Here is a 25,595-nt window from a genome sequence, read left to right on the forward strand (position 1 = left end):
TTGCATACTCTCTATGTGTTTAAACACAGTTCTAAACTTGTTTTAAAAACAAAATTTCAAAACAAAACGCTATGCTGAGAATGTAATTATTTCTGTGACAGTTCTACTTTGTAACGCGTAAAACGTTACAGAACATACACTAAGTTCATTGTTTTAGTTTCATTATAATATTGCCAAAACATCAGATTTGTACGGTAAAATTATTGTAATTTATTAATAAATTTTATTTGTTTAGCCATTTATCGATTAAGAAATACTTAACCTAAAGATTGTTTATCTAATTTCATTAGTACACAATTGAAATATTAAAAATTTATTTCGGTCCTTTTTATTTTTAAAAAAATTGAATGTTTTTTAATACCTTTATCTGAAATTACAACTCCATGAGAATATTTTCACAAATTTTTATAGAGATCCGAGAAATATATCGGAAGCGCTTCGTCTACCTAGGGCAATGGTGACTTGAAATTTTAAACTCAATTATCTCGAAATTTCGTTTTTCCAAAAATGTTTTTTCCATGATCATGATTGTCGAAAAACAACTCAACCGATTTTCTTCAATTTTGTTTTTCAATTGGTCGTAATTAATGTTTTTCGTACTTTTACGATTCGTTTTTTATGCATAAATTTTTGTTTTTTGGATGATAATTTTTAATGCAATTTTTAGAGCTTAAAACAGTGTTTTTTTAGCATATTGGGATTTTAGTTGATCTATTGGTCTTTCATCGTGATCACCGCAAACCTCTTGAATAAAAAAGGGTTTCGGGGAAAAAACCATAACTCCGACAATTATCAAAATATTTTTATGAACTAATGCTTGTTTATTTCACTGAAATATGTGCTACTAAAATACTGTAAGTTTGATGATGTAAATCATTGCTTTATGTCCTTACGTAATTTTTTTCTTGACGTTTTTCGCACAAAAATGTATGTAACCCCTTAATGCCAGCAGGTAATTGATTAATTGAAAAAATCGATTTGTTTGAAATCATAGCAGCGAGTATGGTGTTGTACTAGGTTTTTGCCTTTCTCATATAAAGAAAGGCTATGCAATCACTGTAAAAATCGACTTTTTAACCGAGGCCCGGAGGGCCGAGTATCATACACCATTCGATTCAGTTCGTCGAGATCGGCAAATGTCTGTGTGTGTGTGTATGTATGTGTGTGTGTGTATGTGTGTGTGTATGTGTGTGTGTCATTTAAACTCACACAATTTTCTCAGAGATGGCTGAACCGATTTTCACAAACTTAGTTTCATCTGAAAGGTATAACGCTCCCATAAGCTGCTATTGAATTTTTAGTTGATCCGACTTCCGGTTTCGGAGTTACGGGTTAAAAAGTGCGGTCACACAGCAAATTCCCATATAAACTGGTACCACCATAATGTTCAAATGATGTAAAACATATTAAAATTGATGTAACATTACTCTAGTTTGCGGGTCTGGATCACTAATGATCAATCAAAGCAGCTTTGACCACATTGGCCACCTATGACGGTTCATGACGCCCTCGGGGAACCTGCCAAGTTCCTAAGCTAATATCACACCCATTCCACAACGAATTCTCTACCGATTTTTACGAACTTAATTTTAAATGAAAGATACAGTAATGCCATTGACTGCTGCTGAATTTCATTCGGTTCTGACTCTTGCTTCCGGAGTTACAGGGGTGTTAGTAAGGATACACTGGAATTTACCATATAAATCGGTACAATCGTAATACCTCAGAGGCTAAAAACTATTGAAATGGTCACCAAATTACTTCTAATCGTAGATCTAGATCACTGATTGCCAATCAAACATTCTTTGAATATATTGTCCACTATCGACGATTCCGGAAGTCCAGAATTCCGGGCATATTCCACAATTAAAGTCACATCGGTGATGACTGAACCGATTTTCTCAAACCAAGTCTCAAATGGAAGGCAAAATATGCAGTTGATTGCGTAGCCGCCCCTTCCCCCCCTCCCCACCTTGCCCTTACACCTCCCTCCTTCATCACTCCCCTCTTCTTGGATCACCCTCACTCCCAGATTTCCTTCATCCACCCCGTATACCGAAATAAGATGAAGGATTTCTGACGCATCCTCCACACCCACTCTACTACTCACCCCATTCCCTACACGTTCAAACGCATTCCACCAACCTTTGCAAATTATAATCACATGAAGATAACATTGAACTCATGCTTATTAAGCTAATTAAATATTATTCTTTTGCCTTTCTTATATAGAAAGGTTATGCAATTGCTCCAAAAACCGACTTTCTAACCGAGGCCCGGAGGGCCGAGTCTAATATAACATTCGACTCAGTTCGCCGAGATCGCAAAATATCTGTGTGTATGTATGTGTGTATGTATGTATGTGTGTATGTGTATGTGTGTATGTATGTGTGTATGTGCGGATTTGTTAACAAAATGTCCACATCGGTTACTCGGAGATGGCTGAACCGATTTTTACAAACTAAGATTCAAATGAAAGGTATAATATTCCCATAGGTTGCTATTGAATTTCATTTTCAACCGACATCTTGTTCCGAATTACGAGTTGAAGAGTATGGTTACAAAACAAAATTTGTTGATTTTTCCAAATCGGTTTCTCGGAATTTTCTGAACCGATTTTGACAAACTTAATTTTAAATGAAAGGTCCATCAGCTGCTGTTGAATTTTGTGTGGATCCGAGTTCTGGTTCCTGAATTACAGGGTGATACGTACGATCACGCAGCAAATCCCGATTCTAACGAATTCTGCGATGAATGTAAAAAGGTGATTTTTTTTCCAAAATGTAAACACAACTGTTGAATTTGTAGATCTAGGTCCCCAACAGTCATTCAAAGTCTCTTTGGCCACACTGGCCACCATCGACGGATCCGGAAGCATCCAAAGTCAGAATAACGGTTATATTGGTTTCTCGAAAATGGCTAGATTTGCTCAACTTAGTCTCAAATGAAAGGTGTTGCGTCCCCAGAAACTGATATTAAATTCCATCTCCATCCGACTTCCAGCACCGGAGTTACGGGTTGTGGAGGTCGATCACATAGAAAACTCCGATTCAAACCGATACCGCGATGAATGCAAAAAGGTGCTCTTATATATACTTACCAAGTGTAATAAGAATGAAAGACATTTCCATAAAGTTATATTGTACGAACCAGCTATTAAATCATAGTTTGGAGAAATGAGAAAGGCACAATTGCACCTCTAGGTGGATTAAAACAGGTTTTTAATTTTACTATTGTCATAGGATCAATAATAAATTATGTTTAGGCGAGGGTAACATAGAAGCGGTAGTAAATCAGAACGTGACGTAGCCTATTTTTACGGGGGACTATATACTCTCCAGTCCTAAGATGAGTCGATAATTTTGATAGATTAATATTCATTCGCGAATTATATTGCATGCTCTTAAAAACGTTACACTTGTAATGGCACCCTGGTCGTGTCATGTACACAAGCCTTAATTTTTTTTTTCTTAAAGCTAAATGCACTGTATTAAAGCTTAAACCTCACTGTACATTTGTCTTCTGGAATTTATTTTGTTTTAAAGAAATGTTCAGAAAATTAGGTTCTCGTTAAAGAGGAGAGGGTTTTTAGCGCGGAAAAAAACTTTTGCGAATTTTTTTTAGAAATTTGTGTGAATCATCAAAACTTGATCAAAACTTTGTGCATTATAGAGTATCACCTTCTGTAATTTTTCTATGCCAAAATATCGACAAGCGACTCGGTGACGAAGCTTTTTGTAGAACGTTTCTGGAAAAAAGACAATTTGCGGTGTTAACTGCCATTCAAAAACTACTCAACCGATTTGTTTTGCATACACATTTTATGTATAAAATACCTAACCCCTATGTTGAGATAAGTTCGCAGTTAAGGGTTTTTTTTACCAATTTGAAATAAAAATTGCCATTTTTCACGAAAAATTGCGCCATTATTTTTTAATAAAAAACCCCCTCCATTGAAAAATTATCTCGAAAGCTCAACGTAGAGGTTAGGTATTTTATAATGTATGCAAAGTTTGAAATAAATCGGTTGAGTAGTTTATGAATTACAGAATGTTATTGAAATGATACATTATAATGTACAAAAAATTTGATCAATTCGCTTCACCCAAAGTTCTAAAAAAAATTTCGCAGGAAAGTTTTTTTGCGCGCTGAAACCCTTACCCCTCCCTTAAGAACAAAAAGTAGCAATATACCATTGAAATTCAACTTGTAATTATATGTCTGTCTACAGGGGTGTACCTGGCGGATCACTTGTGGTGCATTTTTAAAAATCAGCGAAATTAAATGCATTTATTTCCATCAAAATAGAAATTCATTATGTATTTTGCGTTGCGTGTAAGACGTCAAAACACTACAAAAAACTGTAGGGCTATTCAATAAAACGTCGAACAAAGTGAATTAGCGTAGAACGTTTGTTAAATAAACTTTTTTTTGCGAGGGAATGCAAAGTTGATGTAAAAATAGAAATTAATTGCATTTTTTTATTTTTTTTTGTTTATTTGACACGGCTCAATGCGTTAGCATAACTGAGCCGTGGGTCTTTTTCGATTTTTACAATATGTAGAAATTAACATTAACTTTCAACTGTCCATAGGGATTTGTTGACGCAGCTTGCTGCTGCGTGTTGAGGTCACTTCCTTGGTGGTTAGACATTAAGCGCGTTGTCTGCCGCACCTTGGGGTCATTCGGTCCGTCTTCTTTCGCGTTTTCGTTCACGTCCATGTCGTCATTCATGATACTCACGGTCGGATGTTCTTGTTTGATTCTTGTACTTCCGGGTCGCTGTTGTAAATCTTTCTTCATCGGTGTTTGATTCTATTGGTGATGTTGGTTGTTGGTTTGGAGACATTTGGTGTAATCGTTGTTACTTCGATGCTGGTAATGGCGGTTGGTTTAGTGGTACTGGGCCCGATAGTTGTTGAGTTGGTGTTTGTTACTGCCTGGTCCGCAGTAATTGGTTTACCAACCGGTTGTAGTTTAGTATACGATGACTGTATACTGGCTTTGGTTGCAGCCGAAGGAATTTCCTTAACAGCCTCTGCGCAAGGTTTTCCGTGGTATAGCGGCTGATCACAATATTGGCACGTGGCAATCTGCCCTGGGAACATGACTATTGTTCGTTGAGAATATGCAATACCTTGAGGTGATCTACCTGAGATGGTCAAGTAGGATATGCCGGCCGCATTCTTAGTACACGAACGGCATTTCGAAGTATTTTCCTTAACATTTTATTGAAAAGACAATCGGCACATTTCATAAGGACCACTGATGTAATCGAATTTCCATTTGATTGCTTATTTTCAGGCATTCCGCCAACTTACCCCATAAATACCCTCAGCGATTATCTTCAGCTCTAAAAATTTACTGCAGTTTGTTTAAATAGAGACAAACCTCTCCTGAAAAAATAAAGTAAACGTATAAATGTGGGACACACTGTATACGAAAATGCTGCATGTTGTTTCACAAAACAAAAAATTCTGCTGTGGTAGTGATAGTGGCTCTGAACATAATCAGTGCATTGTGTCTAATATGCTTGAATGACAGGGTGCGAATATCTACCACATTCAGCTCCATATTCACTATTAAAACTATTTGCGACACTTTCTGTTATTGCTAGGGGTTATTGTGCGGGTGTTGTTAAATTGTATTTTTTTGCATTGTATGTTTCAGTTTCCAGAGTTTTTCGGAACTTCCTCTGGCCAGTGTACAGAGCAGTAGTAATACTACTGAAGGCTACATACTACAGATGGAAGAATTAATGGAGAAACTGGATCAGGAGACCCTTCGCGTATTGGAAGGTAATATTAATGTTCATAAAACCATATTGATCTACAACTTAAAAACAAAATCCATCAAACGAAAGGTTTTCGATGCCATATTCCGGAATGCAATCTTCTCATCCCAGGTCACGTAGACGAATTGAAACAGCATTTCATAACAATTCATAAACTGAAAACTACAGTTCCTAATGATCTACCATTTCGATGCTCAGTTTGTGGTAAAACGAATACCTATTTCAAAGATTTACGAAAACATTTAATACAATTTCATCCAATAAGTCATTAAGTTGATATGGGAACTAATGTTTGGAGACACGATGATACAAATGATGTTGCAATCCAAGGAGGTTCCAGAGCCATGGGTATAGGGAAAATTACTAACTCTGGTTTTTTTCTTAAAGCCTGTTTCATTAGAGGAAATGTACGAATCGGTATCAGATTTTATTACAGAAATGCGATGTGACGTGGCACTCACAGAAACCAAAATACAGTCTTTTATGACGTGCACCAAGAACATGATGGATAAATATAATCGATTCATCATTGGGTTAATCAACAATTTTGTTCTTTTGAAAGGCTTGAATTGCAACGATGAAGCTGTTATCAATTTCATTAATGGTTGTGAACTTCCCAATCTTTTTGTTGATGTTCGATCCTTTGAGCGAAACCGGGCATTTCTATCGGGAAAGTTTAAATGCGCCATAACCGAACCACGAGAAATTGTTTTGGGAAAAACAAAAAAAACAACAATAGTAAGGCTAGGAACAACGGTACGGCGTTTTGGACGATCATGCCGAAAGGCACCGCTTGTTAAAAAAAATATTAGTATATCTAAAGACCGGGCACACTACACCCAAAACAATTTCCCAATGCAAAAAAGGCATTACATCCTTTCGTGCATATTCCGAATTAGAATCATGCTTTCTTCGCATTGTAGACCAAGCATAGCTACTGCATTATACCAACACAACTTGATTCATGATGAAATAAATTGATTGAGAATACACGCTACCATATTATCTGCCCGCATGTAAAAGTATTAGTTGGTTTTGCTTGCTGAGTCTGCCAAAAAGGTGGTGTATTCTATACATGAATATCTCTGTGGTGTTTGTAAGAACTTCTGTCTTCATACACAGTTACGCTTTTTTGTCTGCGAACAACTAAATTCCAACCACACTAAACGCGGGAACAGTTTACGTTCACGAGAGTGTGTGATATACGCGTTGTTATTTTCCCATAGCGAATGGTTTTTGCAGTAAAATCATCGCTCTCTCATTCTGTGCTTCAGAGAAGAGTGGAAGAAAATGATTTGTGCTCAGATTGATTTGCGATGATCGTTGCCCAGGGCGATGATGTGCGCTAGATTCGCATGTTAGGGAAATAATATAAACTGAAATTAACTGCCAGTGCCACTGCTACTCAAAAGTGCAAAACCATGTCATCACTGCCCTTATAGTTTATGATACTTTAAATTTAGATACTTTTACTGCAAAATACTGATATGATATTACCTGAAAGCACTGTTGATATGAGGAATGCCAGAAATGATTGGCGGACGGCTTCTATCCGACAAATGTTGAATTAACTTGTTAACCCAATGTTCCCATATAGGTAACTTTCTCCTGCGTATAGTGCGCTTAAATAATCATTAATCATTATTTATGAACCTATCTAGTGGCTAGAACTCGCATATCGCTGGTAAATTTAGGGTTTAGAGAACGCCGAAAGCTCAACATATTATCAAAACAAAATCATCACCCACACCACACCAATTTGATGACGCTATAAACTGTTCTCTCCAATATGCAGCATGTAATCAGTAGAAAGGCGAAATGGAAACTGGTCCTTGAGCGTGTATTAATATTTTCAGAGCACACATGTATCCGAGTGGAGATGTCCTTTACATGTGTATTAGTGCGGAGTCATTTTAATACTAATGCTCCGATATCGTTAAATTCACTAATACATTCTCAACTGTGGGTTTGTGTAAGTTTCTGTGGTGTAATCGCCTTAATGCATTTTTGTCCCGGACCAATGTCGCTTTATATGCATTATACCAGTTATAATGCAAAATTCTCATTAGAATCATGCTTATTCGCATGTAATTCATGCGGTTCGCGTTTTGGGTGTACATATCGATCCGAGAGACATTAGCGTTTATTATGCAAAATACAACAGCTCGACAGATGATTGAGGATGAGCATTCTAGACTTGATGGAACTCTGTGTGGGTTTAAAGATGGAAAACGTTTTGGAAGTCATGAGTTTTTAACGAAATATCCCAATACTATCAGACTATCTATGCACATTGATGAAGGCGAATATTTAAACCCTTTAGGCTCGCGTAAAGGTAATAATAAATTGACAAATATAACTTTTAAAATCCAAAACTTTGATCCGATTATTAATTCATCATTGGATCGCGTTTACATTGCATTAATGGTTCACTCAAAAGTAATTAAAAAGTATGGATACAAAAAAGTATTGGAACCTCTTGTTGAAGATCTGAAAATGTTATCTGCCGAGAATGGAGTTGTTATTCAAATAGGATCTGAGGCCGCATACACATTACGAGCTTTGGTAGTCAATGTGCTTGGTGACATTATGCCTATTCATGATGTATTTGAACTTATGCCTCCACAATCATCATTATTTTGCAGGATGTGCTACATCGAAAGGAACTTTTTTCTATCCGGATCATATGGTGAAGTTGCCACAATTAGAACTCCCGAGAGCATTGCATCAGATCTTGTTGCAATATGCAACAAAACCAAAAAACCAAATGAAGTTGGAATAAAGCAAAGGTCAAGCTTGCATGATATTCCATTTTTTCACATTGCAAATAATTTCACTTTCGACCCCATGCATGATTTGTTGGAAGGTGTTGTTAGTATGGTGATAAAATTGATTTTACATAATGTTGTAAATGTCAAAAAGTTAATTTCCATTTCCGACGTTAACAATAGAATAAAGCAATTCCATTATGGAGATGCAGAATCTAGCGACAAACCATCATCAAATTTTACAATAGACAAACTCAAAGCTAGATCAAATGCAATAGGACAATCAGCGGCTCAAACTTGGACACTTTTGCGTTCATTTCCATTTTTGTTTTGGGATGTGCTTAACAATGCCGAGCAATATGTACAAATAATTTAAAAATAACGTACTATTGTTTCTCGTATCAACTGAAGCAATCTATGCTAAGCGCTCTAGACGATGCAATTTTTTCGTCTTATTTAAAACTTGTTTTCCTTCATCAGACCCGATCAATAAAGTGCATCATCTTGCGCATTATAAACGAGTTATTGATGAATGTGGTCCAATTGCCAATTTTAGTTGCATGCAGTTTGAAGCCAAATTTAAAGAGTCTAAGAATCAGTCAAAGACATGCAACAACTTTAAAAATTTGACATACAGTTTGACAAAACGTTTGAATTTGCGGCAAATTTATGGTATACATCATCACAATTACGATTTGAGAAAAACTGATATTTTTTCGATGGTTGAAATAGAGAAAGATTCCTTGGATTACGCCCTGCTTATATTTGTCTTCCAAAAACGGTATCAACAATCAGACATATGAAAACAAATGGCACCAGTTTTAAACCAGGTCTAGTTGTCAAATATAATATTTGTGAACAAAATGAATTCGGGCTGTTAAAAGCAATTATTCTATCAAACGATGATAAAATTTGCATACTTCAAAAGTTAAACTGTTTACGTTTTGCCTTTCTCATATAAAGAAAGGCTATGCAATCACTGTAAAAATCGACTTTTTAACCGAGGCCCGGAGGGCCGAGTGTCATACACCATTCGATTCAGTTCGTCGAGATCGGCAAATGTCTGTGTGTGTGTATGTATGTGTGTGTGTATGTGTGTGTGTGTGTCATTTAAACTCACACAATTTTCTCAGAGATGGCTGAACCGATTTTCGCAAACTTAGTTTCATATGAAAGGTATAACGCTCCCATAAGCTGCTATTGAATTTTTAGTTGATCCGACTTCCGGTTCCGGAGTTACGGGTTGAAGAGTGCGGTCACACAGCAAATTCCCATATAAACTGGTACCACCATGATGTCCAAATGCTGTAAAACATATTAAAATTGATGTAACATTACTCTAGTTTGCGGGTCTAGATCACTAATGATCTATCAAAGTAGCTTTGACCACATTGGCCACCTATGACGGTTCATGACGCCCCCGGGGAACCCGCCAAGTTCCTAAGCTAATATCACACCCATTCCACAACGAATTCTCTACCGATTTTCACAAACTTGATTTCAAATGAAAGATACAGTAATGCCATTGACTGCTGCTGAATTTCATTCGGTTCTGACTCTTGCTTCCGGAGTTACAGGGGTGTTAGTAAGGATACACTGGAATTTCCCATATAAATCGGTACAATCGTAATACCTCAGAGGCTAAAAACTATTGAAATGGTCACCAAATTACTTCTAATCGCAGATCTAGATCACTGATTGCCAATCAAACATTCTTTGAATATATTGTCCACTATCGACGATTCCGGAAGTCCGGAATTCCGGGCATATTCCACAATTAATGTCACATCGGTTCTTCGGTGATCACTGAACCGATTTTCTCAAACCAAGTCTCAAATGGAAGGCAAAATATGCAGTTGAGTATTGCGTCGCCGCCCCTCCCCCCCCCCCCCCGCCTTGCCCTTACACCTCCCTCCTTCATCACTTCTCTCCCCTTAGACCACCCTCACGCCCGCATTTCCTTCATCCACCCCGTATACCGAAATAAGAGGAATGACTTCTGACGCATCCTCCACTCCCACTCTACTAACCCCCCATTTCCTCCACTTTCAAACCTATTCCACCAACATTTCAAATTATAATCACATGAAGATAACATTGAAATCATGCTGATTAAGCTAATTAAATATTATTCTTTTGCCTTTCTCATATAGAAAGGTTATGCAATTGCTCCAAAAACCGACTCTCTAACCGAGGCCCGGAGGGCCGAGTCTCATATAACATTCGACTCAGTTCGCCGAGATCGCAAAATATCTGTGTGTATGTAAGTATGTATGTATGTATGTATGTACGTATGTATGTATGTATGTATGTATGCATGTATGTATGTATGTGTGTGCATGTGCGGATTTGTTAACAAAATGTCCACATCGGTTTCTCGGAGATGGCTGAACCGATTTTTACAAACTAAGATTCAAATGAAAGGTATAATATTCCCATAGGTTGCTATTAAATTTCATTTTCAACCGACATCTTGTTTCGGATTACGAGTTGAAGAGTATGGTTACCAAATAAAATTTGTTGATTTGTCTACATCGGTTTCTCGGAATTTTCTGAACCGATTTTGACAAACTTAATTTTAAATGAAAGGTCCTTCAGCTGCTGTTGAATTTTGTGTGGATCCGAGTTCTGGTTCCTGAATTACAGGGTGATACGCACGATCACGCAGCAAATCCCGATTCTAACGAATTCTGCGATGAATGTAAAAAGGTGAATTATTTTCCAAAATGTAAACACAACTGTTGAATTTGTAGATCTAGGTCACCAACAGTCATTCAAAGTCTCTTTGGCCACACTGGCCACCATCGACGGATCCGAAAGCATCCAAATTCAGAATAACGGTTAGTTTCTTGGCTAGACCGATTTGATCAACTTAGTCTCAAATGAAAGGTGTTGCGTCCCCGGAAACTGATAATTCCATCTCCATCCGACTTCCAGCTCCGGAGTTACGAGTTGTGGAGTGCGATCACATAGAAAACTCCGATTCAAACCGATACCGCGATGAATGCAAAAAGGTGCTCTTTTATATATACTTACCAAGTGTAATAAGAATGAAAGACATTTCCATAATGTTATATTGTACGAACCAGCTATTAAATCATAGTTTGGAGAAATGAGAAAGGCACAATTGCACCTCTAGGTGGATTAAAACAGGTTTTTGTTCTAATTCTTTTAGTTACATTGTAGAAGTGGAAGAACAAAATATTCGTGTTTCATGTGCAAAATTACTTACTCGCAAGACTTACAGCTTATGGCGGTGTTTTGACAGAGAAGAGGAATTCTTTTATATATACGTAAAATATGTCGATGAATATTCTTCCAAATCGTTCTCTGTTAACGAAGCCTTACATCTTCGAGTTCCATCACAAAGTAGTTTAATAATTTAAAAGGTAGGTTAGTTATATCGGTAAAGATTTATCTCTATCTTTTTCGAAATTAACACACATAATACCACGAATGGAGCATTTAACTATCTCTTCCACATACCTTTTAAAAAATTGCATGCTTTTATGGCTAATCACTCTTGAACGGTAGAAAATTAATTTTGCGGTGAGTTGGAAATAATGAATTACTGTTCAAGGAATAAATAAAGAATGAGAAAGAAATACTGTGCTAGATAGATGGAAAAAGTGACAAATTCATTAGAAAATATCAAATTTGAATGAAGCATGATACTACTAGTGATAATGGTGAATAATAGATCAGTTTTATATTCACTGCAAAATAGATTAACTCAACTTAACCTAATCCATTTATTTGAAAATATTTATTAAAACAACATTTTTAGATGAACAGATTAACGATCACTCTTTGCTGGAACTGAATGAATCGCACCTAACCAGTATGGGAATCACAAGACATGGTCCGCATCTGATAATCCTTGGTGTTATTCAGAGAAAGAAAAAAACAGATTGAACTTGCAAACAGGCCATCCACTTCCACAGGGTTTGCTCCTTCGAATGCTTCTAAACTCTCGGTAATTCAGAGGTTAATTAAAAACGCATTTTTTTTTAACTTCATGTTTCATAGGTTCGTGAACTACTTCAATCTGACAAAATTTTCGCACAGAAGATACTTTATCGTCAGCTCGATCGACAGCAGGTTCCTGAAAGAGAACACCTTTGTTGGATGGTAAGAGTCTTATGTCGTCCATGGTACGACACGATTCTCGAGGAAAAAAGGTAAGGTATACAAGAAACAGATTGGTGGCAAAAACTTTCGCAAAAATATTATTGCTATTAGGGACCATTCATAAATTACGTAACGCAAAAATTGCCCAAAATTGACCCCCCCCTCCCCCTATGTAACAAATTGTCACAAATTTTTCCATCCCCCCCTCCCCTGTTACGTAACAAATTCCAAGAAAAAAATTTTTTTCTTCGACGAAAACATGTTACGTAACGATCTAGTTAACACCCCCTCCCCCCTATGTCACAACTTGTCACAACTTGTCGTACCCCCTCCCCCCCCTAAAAGCGTTACGTAATTTATGAATGGTCCCTTATAGCCAATTTAATTAATATTCTGAATAGAAAAACTGAATTATCATTGAATGATTGTGCGCAGATAGTTATTGTTTAAATCTATGCTATTTATTAGCATTTTTGCTGAAGTACACTTCATATTTTTACAGGTTTTGTGTATGTACAAGTAAATTTTTTAATTCATTCCAGATACCCGTCAGTTCAAGAAAAGAAAGACTTAGCTTTGATGATTTTACATGCCTTTCCACATTTGAAAACAACTGCGGTTGAATGTGGAAGCGAAGAGGATGTGGATATTATCTCAAATAATGAATTATGAACAATAACTTTTATTAATTTTTTTAGTAATATGTTGTCACTTTTTTTACTTTAACGACATTCAATTAGCTAGAAATAACTAAGTAGGGAAAGTCGGTTCTCATAATCAAGAGGGACAAGTCTGCCTTTGTCGTGAGACATGTTGGTAGAATAGAGCGGTTCGTAGTAATTCTGCCTAAGCTCGACTCCTTTCAGCAGAAGACAAAAGATTAGTTTGTAAGATTTTAAAGTGTGTTCGTAAGATTTTAAAGTGTGTTTTTTTGACCATTCCACAATTAGTTTTCCGGTTTGTATACTTCACATCCTTGATCTCACTTGAGTACTATAGCTTTAAATTTCCGTTGTTTTCCCTACATAGTAATCTCTATCTAATTGAATGTCGTTAAAAAGTAAAAAGACATAACAACTTTTCATATTTGTATAGTTCTCTTGGCGTGGGCGTAGCGTAGTTGGTAAATCGATTGCCTTGTACGCAGCGCACCTGGGTTTGAGTCCCGACCCCGCACATAGGGTTAGAAATTTTTCATAAGAAATTTTTCTAACCCAAAGAGGCGAATGACCTTAATGTTAAAACCTCTATAATCGAAATAAAAAAATTATTCTCTTCTTTCTGTAGACTGGTTTTTTTTACGAGAATGGCGGTAAGGGACATGAGCATACCGGTTATATCCAGAGACACATTCGAAACTTGGCTAACAAAGTACCGTCTGAGCTTAAAAAGTATAAGCGGCGTAAGGTACCCCAGGTGGAAGATCCTGAAATGGTCAGGGCCGCTGAAAAATGTGCCAAAAAGGAAGCATCGACTGCCAACTTCACATTTATTCGAGATACTATGGTCGAATGTAGTAAACTGCACTTGACGCTGATTGATCGAAAGAAAAGTGCCAACGAGATCATGGCTGTTTTTCCTCATTTTCGTTCGTATAGTGGCAAACTGGTAAGTTCCAAAACATCAAACAAATAGACACTCATTACTGGAATAATTAAAAATATATTTATACATATTTGAACTGTGCTTTGTTGAATGTCTAAATATAGTAGTATTCATTCAATCTAAGTTTCCAAGTGAGCTGAACTCTAGGGGTAGATCACTCTAGGGATGAATAAAAAATTTGCATCAAATTAGAAAAAATGCATTTAATTTCCATTTTTGCATCAACTTTGCACTCCCTCGCAGAAAAGTTAGTTCAAAAAACGTCCTACGCTGATCCACTTTGTTCGACGTTTTGTGGAATGTAGAATTTGACGTGGGTTTTGACGTCTTACACGCAACTCAAAAGACATTGCACGCAACGCAAAATACATCATGAATTTCTATATTGATGGAAATAAATTAATTTAATTTCGCTGATTTGCAACAATGCATCACAAGTGATCTGCCCCTAGGCTTAACTATTACCAAAACATTTGATACTGTTTTATACAAAAAAAAAATAAAAATGCAACAATTTTTCAGATTCAAATATTTTACGAGGGAATGCACGACAACTACAGCAAGAACATAGACCTCAAAAACATTTTTGCTAAAGGTCTATTGCTCGGTAAAAGTGCGTTCGAGAGGGTAGAGGATGGTAAGTAAAATCTTCAAGAAAATTAAAACACCAATTTCACAAAGGTTCTCACATGTATTCCAGATAATCTAAGGGGATGTCTTCGTGTAATGCTCAAGCTTAATAATAAGGGCATCAAACGAAATTCCAGCGGAGTATCGATTGAGGAGGATCTTGCTGCGCCGCTTATTAGGTGGATCCCGGTAATTCCAATGCAATCGCAAAACAACCTGTACCATTTCTATACACTGATAAAAATGTAAACGTAACGCCTATTGATTTTACACATAGATTTTTGCAATTAGCTGTGACATACTGCCCTTGTATGCAAAAGTGACGTAAACGCCACTTTGGTCAAATTTCACTTTTTCGTATTTTTAAGTTCGCTACGAAAATCCGCATTTTTTAGTGCAAACTTCAAATAAAAATAAAAATTGACTTTTAAAACGGGAAAAACAAAGTGACGAATACATGCCTTTACCCGTACCATGCAAGACAAAAATTGATTTCCTGAAAGATATACTCGATGTCGTTTACGTCACTTTTGCATGCAAGGACAGTATGGACATTATTTGCTGGCATATAAATCCAATGTGTGTATTATATATATATATATATATATATATATATATATATATATATATATATATATATATATATATATATATATATATATATATATATATATATATATATATATATATATATATATATATATATATATATATATATATATATATATATATATATATATATATATATATATATATATATATATATATATATATATATATATATATATATATATATATATATATATATATATATATATATATATATATATTGTCTTGGAATAAATAATTAGTTATTCTGGTCGTACTGCGTGCGATGAAATATTAATCTTCCATGCATATTCCATAACTAAAAGGCACATAAAACTCGATTCTATAACAATACACACATATAACTTATGTGTATGCATACATAGTTTATACAGTTGACACATAGAAGGTATGTGGGTACGTGATAGCATTAGCATTTCTTCTTCATATGGATTGAAGTAAATAGAATTAAGGTTCAGATTTTTATCAGTGTACGCTTACTCCTTAATTACAATATCGTTGCATTTGAGACAGGTAACAATCGGCACAAAACCATGAATTAGAAATTTTGGAGGAAAATGCATTAATAGTGCTTTGTGCTCGAAGCACATTATATCGACCAGTTCGAACATTTACCGTTTCCTTCCAAAATTCCTTTTTATAGCGCTAGTTATTTTCTAACAGAATACGCCACGTCGCTTGTAGTTCTCATTTTGCATGCGTGACTGAGGAGCCAAAATTTGTTAGAGTTAATTCTATAAAAAATGTTGCGCCTTTTGCATAAGATGAGATTGTGCAAAAAACAAACGAAATTAAAATTATTAGATTTAAGCGTGACAATATTTATGATTGCTTGCAAGGAAGTAAACATAACTCTTAATTTATTTTCCGTATATTTTCAGGATATAGATGAAGCATACCAAGAACAGTTGGGACGATACGCTGCATCCTACATCGTTAACGGTCGTTATCCTCCAGCGCATATTATTTGTAGAGCAGAAACATTCAAGATAGGTTCCTTATATATATACATTGAAGGAGAAGTTATTAGATGTAAGGACAGCATGATTAACTGCATCGATGTATTGATTAAATCTTTTGACGTACTCAATGTAAAACCGCCGGCTCAGTTGTACAAGTTAATCGATTTAATTTCAATACTGGGTTACAGGGTAATGGTATCCAGCAAGCGAAGCGGAGTGAATGAGTTTTGTAATTCTATCTCTGACTACGAAAGAGCTATTGCAAGCTCAGATGATGAAGATCTTTTGACGTACTCAATGTAAAACCGCCGGCTCAGTTGTACAAGTTAATCGATTTAATTTCAATACTGGGTTACAGGGTAATGGTATCCAGCAAGCGAAGCGGAGTGAATGAATTTTGTAATTCTATCTCTGACTACGAAAGAGCTATTGCAAGCTCAGATGATGAAGATTAGGATTAGAAGGCTGACTGATATGTTACTATTAAGTTAATTTATAAGTTTTACATATGAATGAAATACGCATATATCCACAATCCTTTAAGAAATGTTAAGTTTAAAAAAATGAGCTGATGTATATTTGATGATACCATGCTAAACTAGTTTAAGTCGTTAAATAAATGTTTAGAAGCCAAGAGATTTGTTTTATCCAAAGAATTCCTTCTTTTTGCGTTTTCTGCGTCGTCGTTTTTTTTTAATAATGGTTAATTTTTAACCATTTATCCTTTTTTTGAATTTTTAGAAATGGTTAAAAATTAACCATTTTGTGAGTAAACCTCGTTTAGTCATTTTATGACTAAACCGCGATTAGTCATTTTATGACTTTCCCCGGGTTTACTTCAAAGTGGTTAAAAATTAGTCATTTATGGTTATATTTTTTTGAGCGTGTATACTCTATAGTCACTTTACGTAGACATAAGAAAAGTACACTCAAAATAATCCACACGTTATTGCTACGTGAAAGCATACGTGGTTTTTTCCATCATACTTTTCATTTAACACTAACGTGGATCGTAGGTAACACAGAATGAACTCATGAACACTCACCTGTGTTTCACATAATACTTACCTGACTTTTCACGTATTTTTCACAAGATATCTTAATAGAACCTATTTGATGTGTCTGTTATTTTTATGAAAAAAAAAACATTTGAACTCTCATTCCACCGGAGTTTCACGTAATACCTACCTGACTGCTCCCGTGTCTTTTATAAAGTACTAGCTAATACCCATCGCGCGTTGCTGCGACTTTCAACGAAATAGGAGGAAAACACCATTTGTTCCGAAGCGCCATCTGGCGGACAGATAATCCCCAACTAATAGCACACAAACACGCTCCATAACAAATGCCTACTATGTGCAAATTTTTACAGCAATCGGTTAAGCCGTTTGGGAGTCTATAAATCATATACATACAAACATTGACTTTTATATATATATATATATATATAGATAGATTTTAATAGTAACTACGCCATACGTGGTGTACTTGTAAATTGCATTAAGCAATATGTAAAAAGTATGTGATCTAGTATTGAATTTCCCCTCTTTTTTGATATGAAAAATTGTTGAATAATGTGTTAAGCCCACAGGCGAGACAACAGGATACACATCACATGGTGTCCTCAAGTAATTACTATGGGTTTTCGAACCAAACTCATAGTGATAATTGAGGGCACGCGATGTGACGTGTGTTCTGATGCCTCGTCTGTGGTTTGCTTCAAAATAACTGTAGTATGTTCGAATAAGTTTATGAATTGTAAAATATTGGAAAATAATAGCTATTGAAATACACGTAAATTAAAAGGGTCTAAGAGAAAAAATCATGCATATATCATACCAAACTTTATTACAACACTTAGTAAATATTTACATTGCAAACATCTTCTGCAATGAAGTGCAAAATCGGTGCAGTCGACCTACACGATAACACCAGATTTTGAAATTCTGAATACCTGAAATGAAAAAAAACTTAGATTAGAACAACGAAACAAAGCTGTTCGAAGCTACCATAGGGCCAAAAATATGTAATGCAAGAGGTTCTAGCGGACCCTACACAAGCAAAGATATTAAAAATAAACGAATATTAATCAATATATTACTGATGTATGAGCATCTTGAAAATATTGTTTCTATGGAATTCAAAATTGGACCCTGCACGAGACCAGAATCTTGTTAATATTGACAAGATTGCTTCAAAACGTCAATCCCATTACACCATTAATGTATTGATCAATAATTTGTTTTTTGTCAGTGTTTTCATCCTAACACAGGAGCTGTCAAATTTCCGGTTTTTATGTCCGCCTAACTATGAATATAGCAACTATACGTCAATCGGGTGGGCGCGACCGACAAAATCGTCCATTCGGTCCAACATCAGATGAATCAGACCAACGTAAGACGTCGGACGGGTTTATCAATTCGCAGGAGCAGAGTAAAAACCCAGTTAAACCCTAAGACAAGACGTGACAATAGGGGGGGGGGGGGGTTGTTCCAATTTTACGTCAGAATGGTCCAGCTCCTGATTGGTTGATTCTGACTTTTTGCACCGTACGCAATGTTACTGCAGGGATAGCGAAATAATGTTTGGCAGTGTTGCTATGTTTATAGGAAAAGATTGTCATTACTTTTGACAAATAAAATTATTATCGATAAAAAAGTAAAAATGACTAAATTGAACTGAAATTGTGCGGCAAAGTGAAACAAATATTTATCATGCATTTACCGTATACGTGGTTGATTAACTTCAACAAAAATAAGACAGAAACCACACTATAATCTAAAATTTTTCAGAAAATTGCTTCATCAAACCTTACTATAAACCCATGACGTGCAAAAACGGTGCCCTTCATCAATATAGTGGATTCAAGATACAAAATATTGCCGGCATAAAAAATTAACAAGACTCCATTTTCATTAATAAAAATAGCAACACTGTTTGGATGATTTCAGCAGGGTGAAAATGTACGAAAAGAAGAATGCCGAAGGAAAAATAAGAAGCCGATTGTCACGTCTTGTCTTAGGTTAAACCCATTCTGGAACCCGTTCGGACTTCTGAATGGAATCAGTATGGATTTCAGCTCAAATGCTAGAACCGATTTCGATTCAATCGGTTGTTGTATTTGAGCAGAATTCCATGCTGACTCCATTCAGGATTCCGAATAGTTTGACCGGGAACATGTTGACAAAACTCACCGCTGAATTGTCAAACAAACGTCTTATGGATTGCATAATAAAAAACAAAATACTTGTGAGAAGCAAATTAAATTTTCTAGCATAGGGAAAGTGATTCTTGCCTGTGGATCGGTTGTTGCTGCTGTCGCTTGTACTCGTAGGTGTAATAGTATTACAGGTATGGATTCATGTCAGCAAATGGCATGTCGTGGCAAAGCCATTACTTAGTTCCGATGACTGATAGGTTGGTTTTTTACTAATTTTTTTTGGTACACATACGAATGTGATGAATATTGTTGAGTAGACGTGGTTTTCCCTTCAATTTGTGTCCCACTAACGCAATCAGAGGCCATCGTTGCAGGAGTTGTTGACGGTTTTTTTGCGATTGTACATAGCCACCTACGCTTAAGCGGTTAGATTGCTTTGATCGTGTAGATGCACAGCAGGTTTACTTGTTTCGCTGCTATTCGAGTAGGATATTGGGCTGTATGCTGAAGGTTTAGCACTGTGGAAGCAAAAAAGGTAAAGTGTGAATTGACATACGAATTGAACACCTATTTGAACTGCATTTACTGTTAGTTTTAAAAGAAGTAGTAACAAAGCAATATTTTAAATTAGTAAACAAATCCAACATACCTGCCATTGCGACCGGCTTCCTCTAGTATTCGGGTCATTGAACTTTGACGTTGATGACGTCATAGCTCTGAGGCCCCGTTGTGCTCATGTTTACCACGGCGTTGATCGATTGGATAAAAGTTTCTAACATTAACAAGATCACCGATAGTTTTCGCCGTACTCGTCGAGGGTTGTATCGGATCTGTCAGCTTTTCTTACAATAGGCGACGCCGGCGATGGCTTTAAATCCATCTTTGCTAGGTAGTTGGGTTGTAAAGATGATGAACCCGGTCATGATCTGTTAACACCCTTTTGTTGAGTCTGGTGTTGTTGTTGAAGTTGCAGTTGACTTGAAGGAATTGATATAGGGCATTATTCTGCATTACGACGGATCACATTTTCGAACGAATGTGGTTCGATCGAAGTAGGCTCCCGTTTGGTTTTGCTGTCATTATTGAAAATGCAGATCACATTCGTTGGGAATTTCATATGTGACCGGACGATTTAGTCTATATTTCCGGACCCATATAAGCGATCCGTACGAAATTTTATAGACATCTGTGGGGATATTATAGCTATCATTTGGGACTAAGTTTGTGAAAATCGGCCCAACAATTTCCGGGAAACTGATGCGAGTTTTGAAAAAAATTTGAGTAAATTTTGAAAGATGGCCGCTTTTCCCGGGCACTTCCGGAACCGTCTATGGTGGTCAATGCAGTCAACGAAAGTTTGGTTGGCCGTCGGTGACCTAGAACAGCAAATTTAAGTTGTTTGAGAGACATTTTAGCGAAATTTTTACCTTTTTTGCTTTCATCGGAATATCGGTTTGAATCACAATTTGCTATGTGATCACACGCCACAACCTGTAACTCCGGAACCGGTCGGATCGGGATGAAATTAAATAGCCATTTACGGGGACGCAATACCTTTCATTTGAGGCCAAGTTTAGTCGAATCGGTCTAGCCATCTCCGAGAAACCGATGTGAATGTTATTCTGAATTTAGATACTTCCGCCGGGGCTTCCGGAACCGATGATGGTGGCCAATGTGGCCAAATAGACTTTGATTGGATGTTAGTGACCTAATACTACAAATCGAGGCAGTTGTGGTCAAATTTTGGAAAAATTTTCACCTTTATACATTCATTGCAGAATTTATTAAAATCGACATTTTCTGCGTGTTCGTACTCATCACCCTGTAATTCCGGAACCGGAAGTCGGATCCATAAGAAATTCAATACCAGCCTATGGAAACGTTGCACCTTTCATTTGAGACTAAGTTTGTGAAAATCGGTTCAGCCATCTCTGAGAAAAATGAGTGACATTTTTGGTCACATACACACACACATACGCACATACACACACATACATACATACACACACAGACATTTGCCGAACTCGACGAACTGAATCGAATGGTATATATCACTCGGCCCTCCGTTAAAAAGTCGGTTTTCAGAGCAATTGCAATACCTTTCTATTGAGAAAGGCAAAAATATTATAATTGTCATTTAAATCCAATTTGAAAATGTATAATATCCACTGGTTCCTCTTAGCTATCGTTGAAACATGAAATGTTTTCGGTTTTATTCTTGAAAACTGGATTCTGTTTAATTTTAAACAATTAGAGATGAACTAATGATATTGAAACTTAATAGACAACCCAAGGAGTGTAATTGTTACATCAAACCAAACAAATGCAGAGAAACTTGGCAGTATAAGTGGCAAATACATTAACAGGGTCCAAAATATGTAGGGGTCCAAATTAGGTTGGTTACCCTAATTGACCATCTAACAGATATAATCGAATGGTCATACTGGCTCAACTTTTCCAGAGCGATAGAGGCTTGATTATGTACCTGCTGTATTATGTATCGCAAACGACCGCGACAAGGGTAAATAAATCGTTGACTTGAAAGAGGCGTTTGCTTCTGCAAATTAAAAATATTTTTTTCGAAAATGAAATGATAATTATAAGTTTAAACTTACCAATGCAGCCATACTACCGATGGAATCGATCACAAAGGTTTTTCATCATCACACATTCTCGATTCCGTGATCGTTTTTGCCACCGATGGAGAAAGGCCAATTGTTTTGCTCCAACTGGAGATGGCGTGGCCATCTTACAAAACTTTCAACACTTATCACTAGAAATATTCACTTTATTCTTTTCTCTAACTTAAAACGACTCCATATTCTATTTTAAAATTAAAAAAATACAATTTGTTTCTAGCAGACGCCATCTTGCCTTTCATACATCACAGAATGAACACGAAATTTTGCTGTCAAAATGAATTCAAATGAGTACGTGATTTCCGCGTAGGAGAGATGAGACAATAGCAATGAAAGTAACCTGCGCTTCATTTCATATTTATTCGTGGTCCGATGATTGTTACCTTTGTCAGGTAAAGTGAGGTGAAAAAGCATTTTCTGGAATGTATGTGATGTTTCACGTTACATTAACGTGTGGATTATTTTGAGTGTAGGTAAAAGCACATCGCTGCCATACACAACATATGATGGTAGACGTATCAATCACTAGCGGAACATGTGCGCTGTAGGTAATAGGTTAGCCGTGGGAATGGAAATGTAACAATATATGAAATCACTTTTTGTAATTGATCTAAAGGAATAATACATAAGTTTATTCAGAACTTTTTATTCTTTGGATTAATTGGGCTCCAGTAGAGCGAGGGAGAAGGAATATTTCCTTACCCCCTACTCTTTGGAGTTTCTTAGAAAAGAAAACCTATTCGAATTGAACTATCGCCCTCAGGTGGAGAATTTCTTCCCACTGAGTTTAAACCACTGCTCTGCCCTCAGGTGGTGATTATTCCCACTTAGTCTAAAATTCAACAGGAATTGGCGAGAGGGTACGGCTCAGAACATTTAGTGGAAAGCAGTTCGTTCTCAAGGTGTGATAGCCGTTCGTCAATTTTATGATTCATATTGTCCGATATTGTTTGGTCGATTTGCTGATGGTGTCGATCGAATTTTGTAACAAATTGTCACAAGAATGAAAATGCTGACCTAGTTTACTACATATGTTTTCGTTCTTTTTATGGACGACTTGCATTGACTGCTTTACGTCGTTAAGTAATTGTTCGATGCTACCGAACAATTCAAGACTGTGGCTCTTTAGGTCAGCTGTGGTTCGATGTTGTGTGTCCGTATGCGACTTCATGATTTTTAGCAGCTGATCTTGTAGATAGATCATTTTGCGTGTGTCGACCTCTGTCCTAATAATGTCCTGGCAGTCCGCACACACAGGCACCATAAATGCCCGGATAACATTTTCCTGATTACGCTGCACACCTACATAGGCAGCATGGTACGATCTGCTGCAAAATTCACACTTCCAGAGGAAGCGGTCGTCGTTTATGTTACAAATTTTTACACCGCACTGCATTATTTTACTATTACTTGAAGTTCAATAGCACTGTAACTTACGAGGCACGCGCGCGATGTTTGTTTACGTAGGTAAAAAAACTAATCAATAAATTACTTGCGGAGCGCTTGGAGAGACGTCCTCACTCGTTGACTGCTCGAGCGAAAATTTTTTTTTAAATGTAATTTTTCCCAAAAAGTTTCAAGGTTTTTGCAAACAATGTTCAATGTCCCTTAGTTTACCATATATGTCTACCAAATGTTAAAATATACCGGATAAATATTTTGATATATTTGCGATATCCTATTTAGAAATTTTTGTGATTAATCGGCCAGAAGCCGTGCGAATGGCTCCCTAAACGAGCAGGCGTTGGAGTTCAAAGAAGCTTTCGCTTTCTGAACGTGGTACACACAGTGAATTCGTCAATACTTCTAGCGCTTTGGGAGACACTTTTGTAGTTAATGTGTTCAGAAAAGTATGACGTTTTTACCTGCGTGCGAGTATGTTACAAACCTTTACCTTTCAGAGTGGGCGACCACTTTCAAAAGTGAAAATAACTTTAATAAAAAGGACTAAGCTGAGAGAGACAGAGAGGAAGTAACTGAAACTGAAAATATTATTTCTAGCAATAGTTTTTGTCACACAATTTGCCAAATATACAAAAATATTTGTATATACACTCAAAATTCTGTACACGCACATTCTTGGTCTAAAAATGCTCGAAAAATCAGTATACATACAGATTATTCTGTATTTTTGTATCCCTGTACGATAGGTAGAAATATGATAGGTAGTAAATTCAGTGAAGACGTTAATAACATAATTTAATATAATCCATATTGAATGCGATATAAATTTATAGAACAGGAAAGTACCTAGAACTCTTGCAGAAAAACTTCTGGGAGTGCCTTCTCCAATTCCGCTGTTGAGAAGAACTCCCCAAGCGAACCAAATTGCGGAGCTTAGATTGAGCGCATCCTCTTCAGTTCCATCGTTGGTAGTAAGTTTAAAGCGCCCGAACGGGGAAAATCTATCCAGTAAATAAAGGACCAATGCTACTACGTGTACAGACACCATCACTAATATCCACAAAGTGTTGCTGAATGGTTGCAGGAAAGATACCTGGAAAAAGAATAGAAATAACATTAAATGAGAGGTTGAGAGCAAGAGTGGGCGTTAAAATTTTGCTCATAGCTAAAGTGGGTTAAACATTCTGTTAGATCAGAAATGGTATATTCATCACAACCTCAGGCAAACGTGGGCCAAATATTATTTCGCGCAAAAGTGGTTCGATAAAATTTTCAGGGCAAGACTGGTATAGAATATTAACCCATTTTTGAACTAAGAAAAGAATCAGATATTTCTTATTCGGATTTGTGGATAATGAAATTTAAAACAGGTGGTCATTTGAAAGGGGTTTTATATCTTAAGGTTATTCAAATAACTATATGATACCGTGAGAATTGTAGTTTTTCTTCCTCTACTTTCAATTGCATTTAGGTCTAGGGGCAGATCACTTGTGATGCATTTTTAAAAATCAGCTAAATTAAATGCATTTCTTTCCATCAAAATAGAAATTCATAATGTATTTTGGGTTGCGTGCAATATATTTTGCGTTGCGTGTAAGACGTCAAAACCCTACAAAAAATTAGCCCTGCATTCAACAAAACGTCGAATAAAGTGAATCAGCGTAGGACGTTTGTTAAACAAACTTTTATTCGAGGGAGTGCAAAGTTGATGCAAAAATGGAAATTAAATGCATTTTATTCAAATATGATACAAATTAGTTATACATTTATAGAGTGATCTGTCCCTAGATTTAGGTACGTTACATTTTACTGGATTTGTGATACTGATTTATCAAAGTTTTTAACAAATGATTCAAAGATATCCACAGAAGTTACAGCCACGTCTCCTGTCAA

The 25,595-nt window shown here is 36.3% G+C and overlaps 1 protein-coding gene and 1 long non-coding RNA gene across 7 annotated transcripts in view; one reads left to right on the top strand and one right to left on the bottom strand.

Annotated features, from left to right (window-relative positions):
• Positions 1-25,595, bottom strand: part of LOC131683143 (glutamate [NMDA] receptor subunit 1) — a 1,648,542-nt gene that overhangs the window by 332,359 nt on the left and 1,290,588 nt on the right. For all 6 annotated transcript variants that reach the window (XM_058964975.1, XM_058964972.1, XM_058964973.1 and 3 more), the window contains one exon: positions 24,549-24,795. In XM_058964975.1, coding sequence (XP_058820958.1) covers positions 24,549-24,795 — 247 coding nt within the window. The remainder of the gene's footprint in view (positions 1-24,548; positions 24,796-25,595) is intronic.
• On the top strand, positions 12,269-13,318 carry LOC131683150 (uncharacterized). The gene is made up of 3 exons (XR_009304402.1): positions 12,269-12,538; positions 12,592-12,743; positions 13,236-13,318. It is a non-coding gene; the product is annotated as an uncharacterized LOC131683150 (long non-coding RNA).

Source organism: Topomyia yanbarensis, chromosome 2, assembly GCF_030247195.1.
Source record: "Topomyia yanbarensis strain Yona2022 chromosome 2, ASM3024719v1, whole genome shotgun sequence".
In the NCBI taxonomy this organism is placed as follows: domain Eukaryota; kingdom Metazoa; phylum Arthropoda; class Insecta; order Diptera; family Culicidae; genus Topomyia; species Topomyia yanbarensis.